This window comes from Dendrobium catenatum, unplaced genomic scaffold, assembly GCF_001605985.2.
Source record: "Dendrobium catenatum unplaced genomic scaffold, ASM160598v2 fragScaff_scaffold_211, whole genome shotgun sequence".
Taxonomy (NCBI): domain Eukaryota; kingdom Viridiplantae; phylum Streptophyta; class Magnoliopsida; order Asparagales; family Orchidaceae; genus Dendrobium; species Dendrobium catenatum.
The window spans coordinates 2,459,572-2,473,613 of record NW_021318673.1 but is presented as its reverse complement, the minus strand read 5'-3'; the positions used below and the strand labels follow the sequence as shown (position 1 = coordinate 2,473,613).

Genomic DNA, 14,042 nt, shown 5'->3' with positions numbered 1-14,042 from the left:
ATTTCAACCATATAGTTGGCATTTGTAATCTGATCTCCCTTAGGGAAGAGTCGGCCCACTGTATCTACTCGAATTCTAGTAGAATCATTTTCAACTGAGTCAGACCTCGTGGTTTTTCCCCTTTCCATGATTTTCTACGTAAAAAATCTTGTGCTCTCTATGTGTGAGTTGGATATCCGCGCAATGCTAAGATGTAGAATTATAATACTATCGCCGCGTATATTCTAGCCTCAACAAGTTATACAAAATTTGAGGCTATAATCAATGCTCAACAAATTCCACTGAAGAAAATTTCTGTAGCTCTTATGATAGAGGTTGGGTTTGAAATAATAATTGGAATGCTTAAATTATTCTTATACTAAATACTCCATGAGGTTTGAATCATATATTATTCTTATATATTGTCAATAAGATCAAAATTTTAAGAAAATTTGAAAAAAATCACATAATTATGAGCTTCTCTCATCTTATAAACTATATTGCTAAGATCTGTTATTTAAAACAACTAAATTTGATGAATAAAAGCTGAGGTTAAGTTCTCTAGTAATTCTAAACAAGCTCAACTAAACAATGAAGTTGTTTAATGTTTTCATGTAGGGATAAAAAAGACAACTCAAGATACAAAGACTATCCATGCACAAGTTCTTTGGCTGCCATTGCAGATTTATAATACAGTTTTTGACGCAGACATCATTTGTTAACAAGAAGCAGAAGCCTGTTATGATTTCATTGAGTTCAGAGTAGCAGTTTGGGTGAAAACCATTAAATTTCATCTTTCTTCCAATCTATGTTCTTTTTCTTGAGAGATGATGGTGGTGTAATCTTCTCATGATTATCATAACTTTCTATCCTTCTAACAGACAGTGTGTATTCCCATACTTCCATGTTTACATTAATAGTAAATTAGAATGGTTGAGCAAGGAATTGTTGACAAGGATGGCAAATGAATCGAGAGCCGATCTTCAACCTTAACGTACTATGATGGACATTAAAATGAAACAAATGATTTAAACAAAATATTCAACAGAAGAGCACTAATCTAACCTATAATTTAAAGCTACTTGAGTTCAAAATTATTTCTGACAGAACAACAAAAATGAAAATGTTGTCTTTCCTTTGGAAGAAAAAGACCATGTTATCCATCAGCTAGCATGCTTAACTACTCTCTTATGTACCTATTATGTTTGGCTGGATTGATGTTCAGATCTTGATCCGAAACCAAGCCTGGGAAACCTTTTACAGATGGCGCTCCAAGTACTCTTGGGCTTCCCAAGCTTCTCAATCTCTTTCTTCATGTTTTTGCACTCTTTCTCTAGCTCAGCAATTCGCTGCCTCATGTCATCAGTTTCCATCAGCGGCATCTCATCCTTCTCTTCCAGCGTGATTTCATTATCAGGGTTTCTTTCATTGTTCTTTGGCTGGATCAAGTTTCCATTGTCAACAACATCAATGTTATCCATATTTTCCGAGACAAAGAACCATCCTGCAACTGAAGTTCTCAGGCGGAGTTGCTCAAAGAAGAGAACTTGGACGACTACTCTGAGGGGCAGCCTCTCATTCTGTGCTGCATGAGTGCAAGCCTCCAGTGATAGCTTCTGGCAGTTCATAAGACGACAGAGCTGCTCCCGTTCAGAATCTGTAAGCCACGGATGAGACTGCAATGCAAAAGTATTGGGAAAATTTCCGCAGTCAAGACAAAATGATCTGATCTTCGCCAAAAAGAAATCAAATTTTGAGAATGCATCAAATAAATATACAATCTTGTCAATAAGAGGAAAATTGTTTAAATTTAACCAAGCTCCTAAGAGAATAAGATCTTATGTGAATAGATCATGCTAATTAGAAAGAAAATAAACTTAGATGATTCTCAATAAATGTTTAAAGAATATTAAGTTCAGTTTTCAAGCTGATCACGCCATGATCATTAACAAAACAACTTAGAATGATTTAGTGAACGAAATATTACCTTAAGATATATATCAATAGCACGATATATACCATCATCTAAAGGCCTAGCATATTCGGGAATTAATGCTGCCAGGGCCTGAAACTTGGGAAACTTCAAATTAACATCAGGTGCAACCTCTGCAAGGTATCCATCCACAAGTTTTGCGACCATGGTCATAGGGGTCAATGAAGGAACAGTGTCAATCAACTGAGCTTCATCAGCTATAGCAGGAGATCCTGTGAGATCAGTCGGGTTTATCGACATGAAATGATCAAGCATTCTTTGAACACAGTCTATATCATAAAGGGTTTCAACCGAATAGCCCAAGTTTGGTATAAGAAGATCCTCAAGGGAAGCTTCATCTAATTGGGCTCCAATTCTTTTCTCCAAATTCTCCCTACAAGCAGGGCCTGCATGCAAAATCATTGCAGTCCGAAGCAAGCGAAGAAGAAAAGTTGTGGAGATTACTCCCTTTTCCGTGGGTAGCAATCCAACTATCTCCTCCAAGAGAACCCTTTGGTCACTTTCAGACAATGCAGATGCAGGTGGAACAGGAATAAGACGGCTAGTGCCATCATGAAAGCTGGAATTTCTACTCAATCCTCGAAAATATTTCTTTGCATAGAATATGAGAGACCCTCCAATATTTTCTGCCTTCATACCTTTTGATTCCATGGACAATATCAACCTTTTGTACAGAGGGAAACTAAGAGAGGAGGATTCTTCATACCACCAATCTGACTCAATTGCCTTTGGCTTCTCTTCTGTGGATATGCCATTCCATAAGATGTTTCCATCTGAGCTCTTCAAGGAAGATCGAGCCGACATTGGCCAACCAAAGAGATTTGGATCAGCACAAGCTTTCATTGCCAGTGAATTGATACATCGAGTTACAATATGCAGTTCTTCAGCAAGGGGAAGAAGATCCCCGCAGGTTTCAAGAACTTTCATTGAGTCTTTCCAATTCCCAAAAATTTCGTTCAGAAAGTTTTCAGTTTGGGAGATGAGATTTCCTCCAAAATATTCTTCAGTCATGCAAAGGTGCTCAGCAGCACATCGTAGAGCAGCAACATTGTAAGAATTTAACTCAATTTTAACATCATAACAAAACTTTGCCACAAGCTCAAATATTCTTGAACGGCCAGGAAGATCATGAAGCTGCAAAATGCAGCCTTTTCCATTTTCATCTTGATATTCATTGATCAACTTTTTAAGGAGGCCACTCCTGTTGAGTAATGGGAACTGCAAGAAATTAATGAGAGTTAAGAAGGAAAAAAAAATGGAAGAGTTAAATTTCCGTAAGTGACATCAATAGTTAGACTTTATTTTTAGAGAACTTCTAAGGATAATTTCTCGTAAAAAAAAATGCTTGTTTTGCGGAAAAACTAAATCCTATAAGGAATTGTAGAGTAATATTCATAACAGGAAAAAGCTTACCTTGTGAAGATGAAAAGATATTTCTCCTATTTCAATGGTAATATCACTTGGAAGTTCTGTGTTGCAAATCCTGGGAAGGAACCAAAGCTAGTTTAGTATGAAATGAAGCATAAAAAAAATAAATGAGAAGAATTTAATTAGCTTGATTCAAATGCAAAAGCAAATAAGTTGTGTTTCCTATCATTTTTTTTTCAAGAAAATACACAAGAAGATAATGATTAGAACATCTAATCATGATAATTATTCTATAATTCCTAATTGAAATATTGAATATCAACAATAGAAATCTTTGACACCTCCACCATTTGGACATGACTTTACAAATCCTTCTTAAACATTTAAAGGAAAAACAAAAAAAGATCGACAAGATTTAAATAAAATAGCGAATACACAGACCATGAATGGCCATCGAGATGGAAAGCTTCCGCTTTGGATCCCAGCTTTACAGTAGCCATGTTTTTCGTATCTTTCAATAAAGAAAAAGCCTTTGAGATTAGTAGGCCGCCGATACGATCAGATCTTCCAAGGAAATGGAAAGAAAGCCGCTGGAGCTCGCCAGGTCGATCCAGAAACTCCAATGACGGAGACGAAGGTTGCCAACGTCAATGCCGGGGGAGGTGTTCTTACCCTAGGCCTTTGTGGCTTTGTAATGAATGGGAGGTGGCTCGGTCTGTTAAGGCGGCAGAAAAACTTGGGGAAGACGAAGATCGCGGAGAGGAAGCTGGAAGCCGTTGCAGAGAAGGGCATGGCGTTCTCCCCGTCTCATCCAACTGATAATTGCAGGCATGATTCGATTTTCAGTTTAGAAATTAAGGGAAAGAATATTTTGGTCTAAATTAAGGCTCAGCTGCAGTTTCTATAAAATTGAGTAATAAAAAATAGGCATAAAATAAAAATTATAAATTGGATTTGAAAAATAAAAAAATTAGAGACTCTAAATCATAAAAGAAATAATAAAAAAACTGCCTCAAAAATCACATAAATTTCAAACTAAATATAAAAATTACAAAATTCATTTGCTAAGGTGGCGGGCGCCTGATCTAAAGTGGGGAGCCTGAATCAAGCTGGCAAGCTGAACTGAGCTGGCATAGTGGACAACCTAAATTTATTTTAAAAACTTATTTCGGGATACATAATTATGTTTATTTTAAAAACATATATCGGAGCAAATTTTTAAAGTAAAAAACTAAAAATAGTTTAAATTTTTTTTATTAATATAAAAATAAAAAAATTAAATTACCATGCCGAAATGAATTAGGAGTGCAAACAAGTCAAGTTGAGCTCGAGCCAGGGGTTGTTTGAGTTGAGTCCAGCTCGACTGCCAAATACTGAGTTCAAGCTCGAACTCGAGTCGAGTTCAAAAGACGAGCTTGAGCTCGAATCGTTTCATGTCGAGCGCCTCGTCGAGCTCCTTCTCGACCTTCGTCATTGAGCATCATCCCATGCTACATTGATCTTTGAGCTCCATCCCGAAGCCGCGAGCCAGGCTATAGCCCTGCTAGAAGCACAGACTAAAAGAAAATTTTCCATTACTGACGGAATTTCTGGCTGCTTTCCGACGTATAAAGATGAAATATTTTAGACATATTTTAAGGAAGATTTTCCGGCGACTTATTATTTTATTAATAACTTTAATATTAATATTAATATCAATAACTTTAACTTATTATTATATTAATAACTTTAATATTAATAATATTATTAATAACTTTAACTTCTTTATTTATAATTTTGACTTATTATTTTATTAAAAAATTTAATATTAATATTAATGAATTAGTTAATATTTTAGTTTTCTTTTTTAAATTTTTTGTATTAATTTATTTAAATATAAAATATTTAATATTTTAACATATTTTACATCAAAGCAGAGTGGTTGACATTCTTAAAACGAAGAGGTCCTTGATTTGAATCTCCGCACGGACAAGCGGGGGCGCTGTGCACGGGCGTGGGCACACTACGGGCAAGTTGGGCGCGAGCTGGGCCCAGGTGCACTTACGGGCGAGCGGGGGCAGCTCATGCGACGCTTCTGCGGGTTGGGGTGGGAACTATATTTTTAAAATCATTTTTTACTTATTCCGGCGTAGTTTTTCCGTCGGAAAAAATTTCCATCAATTTTTTTTTTTCAACATAAAAGCTTCCAACACTCGATTTACCGTCGAAATTGTTTTCGCAGGAAATCCACTATAAAATTCAGAATTTTCCTCTGGAAAATCTGCCAGAAATACACTATTTTCCTTTAGTGACGCGAGCTCCGAACCTTCAGCCTTTGTCGTCCCAAGCTATGTTGACGAGCTCGGTTATTCTGAGTTCCTCCGTTGAGCAACACGCAAACTCCGCGTCGTCCGTAGTTCCGCCGTCGACCAAACTCCGACATTTTTATTTTCCCGTTTGTCTTTGATTCGTCCTCCCGCTCTCCTAAACCAAAGTTTCATTTTCCCACCCGGTCACCTCTGCAAGTTGCTCGTCGAGCCGACGAGTCGAGCAGAGGTCTGTTCGTGCGCGAGCTTGATTAGCTTCAAATAATGTTCGAATTCGATAAACCATTAACTATTTTAATGACTAGTATTTTTTTTTTTTCAATTTCTTCATTTTTTGTTTTTTATTTTTATTTTTTTTCAATTTTCTTTCCTTTTTTTCGTTATATATCCATTCCTATTTTTTTCCATTAACATAATAATTATTATGTAGTCCACCTTTCCGGATCAATTCAGCCCGCCCGCCACCCCAACAAAGCAATCGGTTGCTAAGATAACGATTGGCATCATATATATATACAAGCTTGTGAAAATCGGGCCGGACAACGAACAAGATGATGTTATAAATAATAATATTATTAAAAATTAAAAAAATGAATGAGAAATTTTCTTCTAATACATTCACTTTAAACCTAACCTTGCTGCACCTAATCATGATAAACATTCAGATTTAAGAGGAACTATACACAATCTGGGCATGACAAGGATTATAATTGAACTAAGATTGTAAAAAAATGCAAATTTTACCTTGGAATTAGATTCCTGGTATGATTCAGAAACATATTAATATAGAAATGCAAATTTTACAATGAAATAAAACCTAATGATATGATTATGGATAATCTTTACATCATCACCATCACCCTTAAATATTCTAAGGCAGCAATAACAAAGGAAAGCAAACAGCAAACTGCAGCATATTGCATAAGAAACTAGTCTTGACGGCTGCATTGAGTTTGGTAGTAGACATGGCGAACAAGTAGGACAAAATAAGTAGAAAGGTTAATGAAAAATCAACCATAGAAAATCCAGTAACTATATAAACAAGAACCGTAACCGGCCGGTCCGGGTATATTCGTTTTATTTCTGGCTAAAAAAATTTCAAATGAATTCATTTTAAAACTTTGTCCAATCTAAAACGTAAGAAAATATTTTATGTAAAAGTTGAGTTGAATATATTAAGATCTCTCATGAACAACTCATTTTTTTAGAAATATTTTGAATTATCCTTTGGACGACTCGCTAATGTGGTGACTTCACCTAGGAAGTTAACCACACCCCAAGTAGGGCGAGTTCTTCTAATAGATTGGCAACTTCATATAGCAAGTCAATGACTTCATCTAGCAATTTAGTTTATCGTCGTCGAACTCAGTGCTAGAGAGAATTGTCTTAGATGATTTGTTCACATAAAATGTCAGCTTTTCGATGACCCGATTAGGAGAATGCATGTATTAGATTTGGTATATGTTAAGAAAGATAGCTGTAGTCTTAAGAAGACATGATTTGAAAGTTTTATAAATGACTTTTTTATTTAGATATAAAATGCTGCTTTAGAAATTAAGTAGTAAGAAAGTTATCGCAAACAAAACCTATTCTTTGAAAAGGAAGAAACTTACTAAATTGATGATTTGATAAAGAAGAGGATAAATAATTTGAACTTATGTGTATTTCCTTAGCTTTTTTCACCCAAAAATTAAATTAAATTATAATTTCTCTGCAGTCAAATAATAATAAATATATGATTATTTTGGTAATAGAAATTTATATTTGGTAATAGAAATAATCAAATATAGAAATATATTTTGGTAATAAAATTTTATGCAACAAATGCATAATCCAAATATACAGATCAAACAACAGCCGGATTTTCCATCTATAGATAAGTAAAGAATGAGCTAATATATTACAAGAAATTTATACACTTAAATTTTATTACCAAATATATTATTATTTTATTATGGACTTTTGAGAATTATTATATTTCACTCACCTTTAATTTTTTCTATTTAATGAAAGGAGGGGGACATTATATTTATATATGAGAAAATAACGTTATATTTTTCTACTATTAAATCATATTAAAATACAACAGTTTCAAATTAAATGAATGTGTACAAAATTTTTGTATATATATATTTTATATGCTGATGTTCTATTTCCATAGGTTATGTGGTCTATTTTATTGGTTGCAAGTTATATGTGATGCCAATTGGACCTAGGGGTGTAAGTACATGAATCGAGCTAGAATTTGACTTACTAATGAGCTCACGAGCAGGGGCAGATCCACCTTAAGCCCAAGGGGCGCTGCCCTCCCTGAAGAAAAAAAAAATTTCTTTATTATATGATTATTTAGATAATTTGTCCTGCTCAATGTATTTTTTATTCTTTATTATAAGGATTTTTAAACAAATGCCCCCCTTAAAAAGTTTTGAAGTACTATGGTCTTTATGCAATTGCCCCAATATAATTAAACACATTATGTAGAGATATTATTGTTAGAGAATGAAGAAACAATTACAAAGAGAATCCAAAAGTATCCTTACAACCAAAATTTGTTTAAGGGGCGCTGCCTCGAGAAACCCTGCGACCTGACCGGACTGGTCGAACCCCGTCAGGGGGCGCTATCACCTTGGAGCCCCGACATATCTGCGAAGCGTACAACAATTAAGGATATGAACAAATAAGGGTCACAAGGCAGCGTCCTAAGAACAAATTTTAGTTGTAAGTATATTTATGAAAAAGAAAAAAAAAATCTCTTCACTTTACTTATAAATCTGCTCATTAAAAACAATTAATTTCAAACAATCAAATGAATCCAACTGCAATAAAATCTAACAAAGATCTAAGACCCCTTAATTAGAAAATTGTATCAATTTTCAAAGCATTAAATCAGATAGTGAAAACAACTACAATAAATTGTTTAATATGATGAAACAAGTCATAGTTTCCTTTTACAAAATCATGCAAATTCTTCACTAAAAAGGGCAAATAAAATAAAAAGAGAAAAAAGTGGCATTGTTTGTTCAAAAAGAAAATATATTTTTAAAGTAATATTCGCATATTTATTTAATTAGTATTTTAATTAATATTATTTGATAAATATTTTAATACAAAGATGCCACTTTAGTGAAGAATATGCATGATTATTTTAAAGAGAATTTGTGATTTGTCTCATCATATTAAACAATTTTTGTAGTTATTCTCATTGTATGATTTAATGCTTTGAAAATGGATAGAATTTACTTAAAAAGGGCTTATATGACTTTGGTGATTTTTAGAACAATTGGATTCATATGCTTGTTTCATGTCTGAAAAAAATAATAATATTTTATTGAATTTTGAAACTTATTAGATTTATTATTTGATATTTTCCAACATAATGTCCTCAAACTTATGATATAGTTTTTTTATCAAAAAATGCGTGAAAATAAAATATATTAAAACCAAACAGTCAGATTAGTAATTCGTTCGGGATTACTTTAGTGTTTCATAAAGTAATTAATTATGAAGTTTCCGTGAAAAAAATAAAACTTTGCTACATAGCTACGTACTATGATTATGTAAAGTAGTTTTATATCATAGAAAATGTCTGAAAATTAAAGAGAAAGCAACAACGAAACGAAATTGTGATTTCTATTTGAAAATCAAAGCAACCAGAGAAAGTTATCATAAATAGATCCGAAATGAGCCTAGGAAAATTTTTGCTTGTTCACATGGCCAATGTCATTTAAGTCAAGGTTTTAAGTATTAAGAGAAGACCAATTTCATCATAGTTGTTCTATAGCCCTTTCAAACATTATATATATATATATATAGTGTTTTCAAAATTTTAAGACACGAATTAATTTAATAGAAAATTTTATTGGGTGGAAGAATTTGTAGCCCAATGATTGAAAGAAAAAAAAATCTCTAAGATTATAGGTTCAAGCACATGTTTTATGATTTATTGCTTATTTATCATTTTTTAAAAAATTAAAAAAATAATTGATTGATATGATTTGTTTAGAAAAACTATTTTATTCAATTGACTTCCACCAAGTCAATATATATAAATATATAAATTAAGACTATTTTCTTTTATTAAAAAACACCAAGTCAATATACACATGGTAGATTTAAGGCGGCTTAGGGGCATACACCCTTAAAAATTTAAAATATTTTTATGCATCACATATTTATGTTTCATAGATATAATTTTAAAAAATGTTTAATTTGTGCCTCCCAAATTTCTCAAATATAAAAATAAAATATATAGCCTTTTATTTTTATAAATAAAAACTTAAAACATTAGAAATGATATAAAATTTAAAAACAAACTTAATAAAATAATAACAAATTTATATTAAAAATGTTATTTATAATTCACTATTATTTATTAATCAAATATTATATTCAAAAGAAAAACAAATGTTTATGTAAAATAAATAAAAATAAATCATTTTTATAAATAATTAACCCATGTAAAAGCATAAATTTGCACACAAAATAATGCACCTAACTCTCCCAAAGTTGTATATATATATTGGCACCTACGAGCCTTCACATATCTTCACAACTCTCTCTCTCTCTCTCTCTCTCTCTCTCTCTCTCTCTCTCTCTCTCTATCTCTATAACTCTCTCGCTCATTATCTCAAAGAATGGCAGGGGGGGTATGAGCTTTCTCTTTTATTTATGAAAATTTATTTTATCTTCAAATTGAACTAAGAAGGCATAATTTCTATGAGATGAGTTAATTACAATTTTCTCTTATAATTTTGAAGAATAAAAAGCCTTTCTCTCATAATTATTTCCTCTAATGAAAGCATATTTGTTTTATTTATCTTAATTAATCTCTTCATTAAGCTAATCAGTAATTAACATTTCTCCCAGACCCCAACACTAATCTTGACGGTTGATCTGGAGTGCCGTCTTTGCAGCAAGAAGATAAAAAAGGCCATTTGCAAACTCCAAGGTAAATTAAAATTGAAAATCTTAATTAATATTCATTAATTGCTCTAATTATTTTGTTAAATGGCTAATTAAGTTAAATTTAGAACGAGAGCGCATTCAGAAAATAGAGTACGATGAGAAGAAGAATACAGTGACGATTTCTGGGCCGTTCGATCCCGTCAAGCTGAAGAATAAGCTCTGTTGCAAGGCTTGTGAAGCCATTAAGAATATCAACATAATAGAGCCCACGCCGCCCCCGCCGCCCCCGCCGCCCCCGCCGCCGAGGAAGCCTGAACCGGTTTACTTGCCATTCTGGCCGGTTGGGCCACCCATACCGGTTCCGGTTTGCCATCGCCGACCGTGTTATGTGGGGTGCAATGACATCTGTCGAAGCTGCAACTGCGGGTGTGGAGGGGTGGGGCCCTGCTCACTGCCAGTTGTCGGTAAGCCGGTCACCTATCAATTCTCCTTTGATTGTGAAGGGGCTCCTGCTCCTCCGCAGTGTAGTGTTATGTAATAAGTTGTTTTTAAAGGTGCAGTTTGAAAAAAAAATAAAAAAAGAGCATTTTTTCGCCCTATTTTTATGTTGTAAGAATTTGTAATTTGTTTGGTTGTTTTGACTAATTAGTAATTACTGTGGCTTATGGTGATTTATAAAAGATTTTTTAATGTGTAATGATATTCCAATTCGACCAAAATAATTTAAATTATTTTTTTATTGTTTGATGAGATTATCTGCATATGATGTACACCTAAATATCCAAAAACCCGATTCAAGCTAAATCTAGTCGATTTAATCCAAGTAATCCAATCGATTCATCTCAAACTCGTCGGTTTATTAGAAATTTTGTCGAAAGTAGACGATCATGATCTAAGAACTCATCACAGTTGGCGAGAATAACTTATCAATCAGCCAGCCGTGATAATTACTATTTGTGAAGGTGGCCGTACAAACTATTATAAGAGTAATGACTCATCAAGACAAGCTGCTGATTGACAATCCGGCCATTCGACTGGTAAAATATATCATGCTCGTGATTACTTAGGAGCTCGTGAAAGATGACTACATCAAGTCAAACCTTTCAATCAAACTATATAATTATTGTATTTTCTCTTAATCATTATATAATCAATAGAGATTCGAAGGGCGATCACAATCATTCTTAATTTTTTGTAATCAATCATATTTAACAGAAATCTTCCAATTTTTCACCCTAAAATTCTTATTTCTGGCTGGGATTGAAATAATCACAGCCGTCTAAAATGGAGGATGGCTGTAATTAATGAACGCAAATATCTTAGGTTATTTACTTATATGTAAGTATCAACGTAATTATGATTATAACTGCGCCGTCAAGATATGGCCGTTAGATTTTCTTAAAAAGCATAAAGACCGTTTGAGATGATTTTTATTTATTTTTAAAATTTAATTTAATTTATGTTTTAATATGTAATCAAATAAATTTAATGTCTTAAAAATATATTATTGATACTCCATCAAAAAATTACCTTGATCGGGTATGAATCTCGATGCAAATGTGAATACAAAAATTTTAAAATTAAATCAATGACCATCCGAACTTCGATTTCAATAAACTTCTAATCAAATTGAATGTCTCGAAGAGATGAAGTCAACGACATCATAATCGGTCAAATTCGAACCCATATGGGTATAAGTCGAGGGCTCGAAGCCTACTTGAAGCTCCAGAACATTAATTGGATGACCAAATGTGACATGCTTATAGTCGAACCGAGCAGCTTGACAAGAAGAATCCAACGACCCCAAGATTGCTGAATTATAACATCACTAACACTCAAAAGCTCGATAAATGATCCAAGATAGAGGAAGATGATATCAATTATCCATTGAAATACTCCCAATATGTCCTTGATCTTTTCTCTAATTACTAGCCATGTCACTTTTAAAAACTATAAATATACCTCTCATTCTTCACAAAAAAGAGGGAAGAGAAGAAAAACTAAGATCCCTCTTGCTTTCTCAAGCTTGCACCACAAGGCGGATCTCTACTGACTATCGTCGCCTGTTGACTACGGTCCTTCCGACCACTATCGCCCTCCCACTACGATCCTTTCAACCACTGTCACTCATCACCTATGATTCTTCCAATCACTGTTTCCCATCGACTACGATCCTTTTGACCACCTTCGTCTGCCAACTGTAGTCCCTCCGACAACCATCACCCCTCTATTATGGATTCTTCGACCGCTGTTGCCCATCGATTATGGTCCCTCTGACCACCGTCGCCAGTCAACTACGGTCACTACAATCACCTGTGCATGTCCACTATAGTCTTACTGACCAAACATACATGTCAACACTCTTTTAAGAATAATTATCATGTAATGAGATATATGAAATGTGTATTGGTTGTATTGAGCTAGCATCCTCATTCGAGGATGGATATTATTTATGATCAACCATTAATACTAGTAGATTTATTAAAAATGGGTCAGGTCCCGTAGTTTTTTTTTTTCCATTTTCTAGGATTTCCACATAAAAACTATAGTATCTCCTATGAATGTTGCACCCTACTCTTTTATCTATCTATGTGCTTGATCTTCATATAAGGTTATGATGCTAAATTTTATCTCTCTATCACCGTGAATATTTCAAGATGTAATAGTTTGACACTATTTATGGCAAATTAGTTCTTGATTGTGTGTGTGTGTGGGGGGGGGGGGGCAATTGTTACTTCAACCTCGAAAGATCGTTGGCATAGTTGAATCAATGCGGTCCCTATATCATGTTCTAAAGAAATCTTACACTTTTAAGGGTAACTTCAAAGAGAAGAAAACGTGTCTATCACTATAACTGCATAAATTTTGTAGGAAAGTGATTAATGGATGGGGGGCAATTGTTGCTTCAATATTGAGAGGTCATTTACCTCAATATATTGGGAATGATTGAAGCGAGATAGTCCATTTATCATAACCTATTATTAGGTTTGAAAGAAGTTCTTCAATATTGAGGAAAACTTCATTGTAATAACAAGTTGATATTATTTTATCACTCCTCAATTATCAGCTATTATTGCATCAATTCTATAAGAACATCGGATAGATCAAACATCCTTAGTAGATTCTCCTGGCCTATTTTGCAGATTAATACCATCAAGCAATGCTTTGGCAAACAACCTCGGTTATGTCAAATATCATTGGTAGATTCTCCCAACCTCTTCAACACAGGTTAACACCATCGAGTGATACTCTGACAAACAACCTTGGATAGGTCTAACATCTTTTGTAGATTTCTCTCGATATCTTCTACACAGGTTAACATCATCGAACAACACTTTGACAAATAATCTCGGATATGTCAAACATCATTGGTGGATTTTCTCGACATCTTTAGCACAGGTTAACATCATCAAGCAACACCCTGATATTATTATTTTTTTCCAAAAAATTTTATTCTCTTAAGAGATGGATAAGACATTTTACTTTAAAAT

The 14,042-nt window shown here is 33.6% G+C and overlaps 2 protein-coding genes across 2 annotated transcripts; one reads left to right on the top strand and one right to left on the bottom strand.

The window, feature by feature from the left end:
- Positions 1–994: 994 nt before the first annotated feature.
- Positions 995–4,174, bottom strand: LOC110114965 (BTB/POZ domain-containing protein At5g03250). Its single transcript, XM_020848039.2, has 4 exons — positions 3,782–4,174; positions 3,386–3,455; positions 1,967–3,190; positions 995–1,655 (listed from the first exon to the last, which is right to left on the bottom strand). Exons 1-4 carry the CDS (start codon positions 3,838–3,840, stop codon positions 1,179–1,181), a joined length of 1,830 nt encoding a protein of 609 aa, XP_020703698.1. The 5' UTR covers positions 3,841–4,174; the 3' UTR covers positions 995–1,178.
- Positions 4,175–10,212: 6,038 nt separating this feature from the next.
- Positions 10,213–11,150, top strand: LOC110114975 (protein PYRICULARIA ORYZAE RESISTANCE 21-like). The gene is made up of 3 exons (XM_020848052.2): positions 10,213–10,292; positions 10,513–10,594; positions 10,677–11,150. The coding sequence occupies exons 1-3, from the start codon at positions 10,281–10,283 to the stop codon at positions 11,087–11,089; spliced, it is 507 nt and encodes a 168-aa protein (XP_020703711.1). The 5' UTR covers positions 10,213–10,280; the 3' UTR covers positions 11,090–11,150.
- The last annotated feature ends 2,892 nt before the right edge of the window (positions 11,151–14,042 follow it).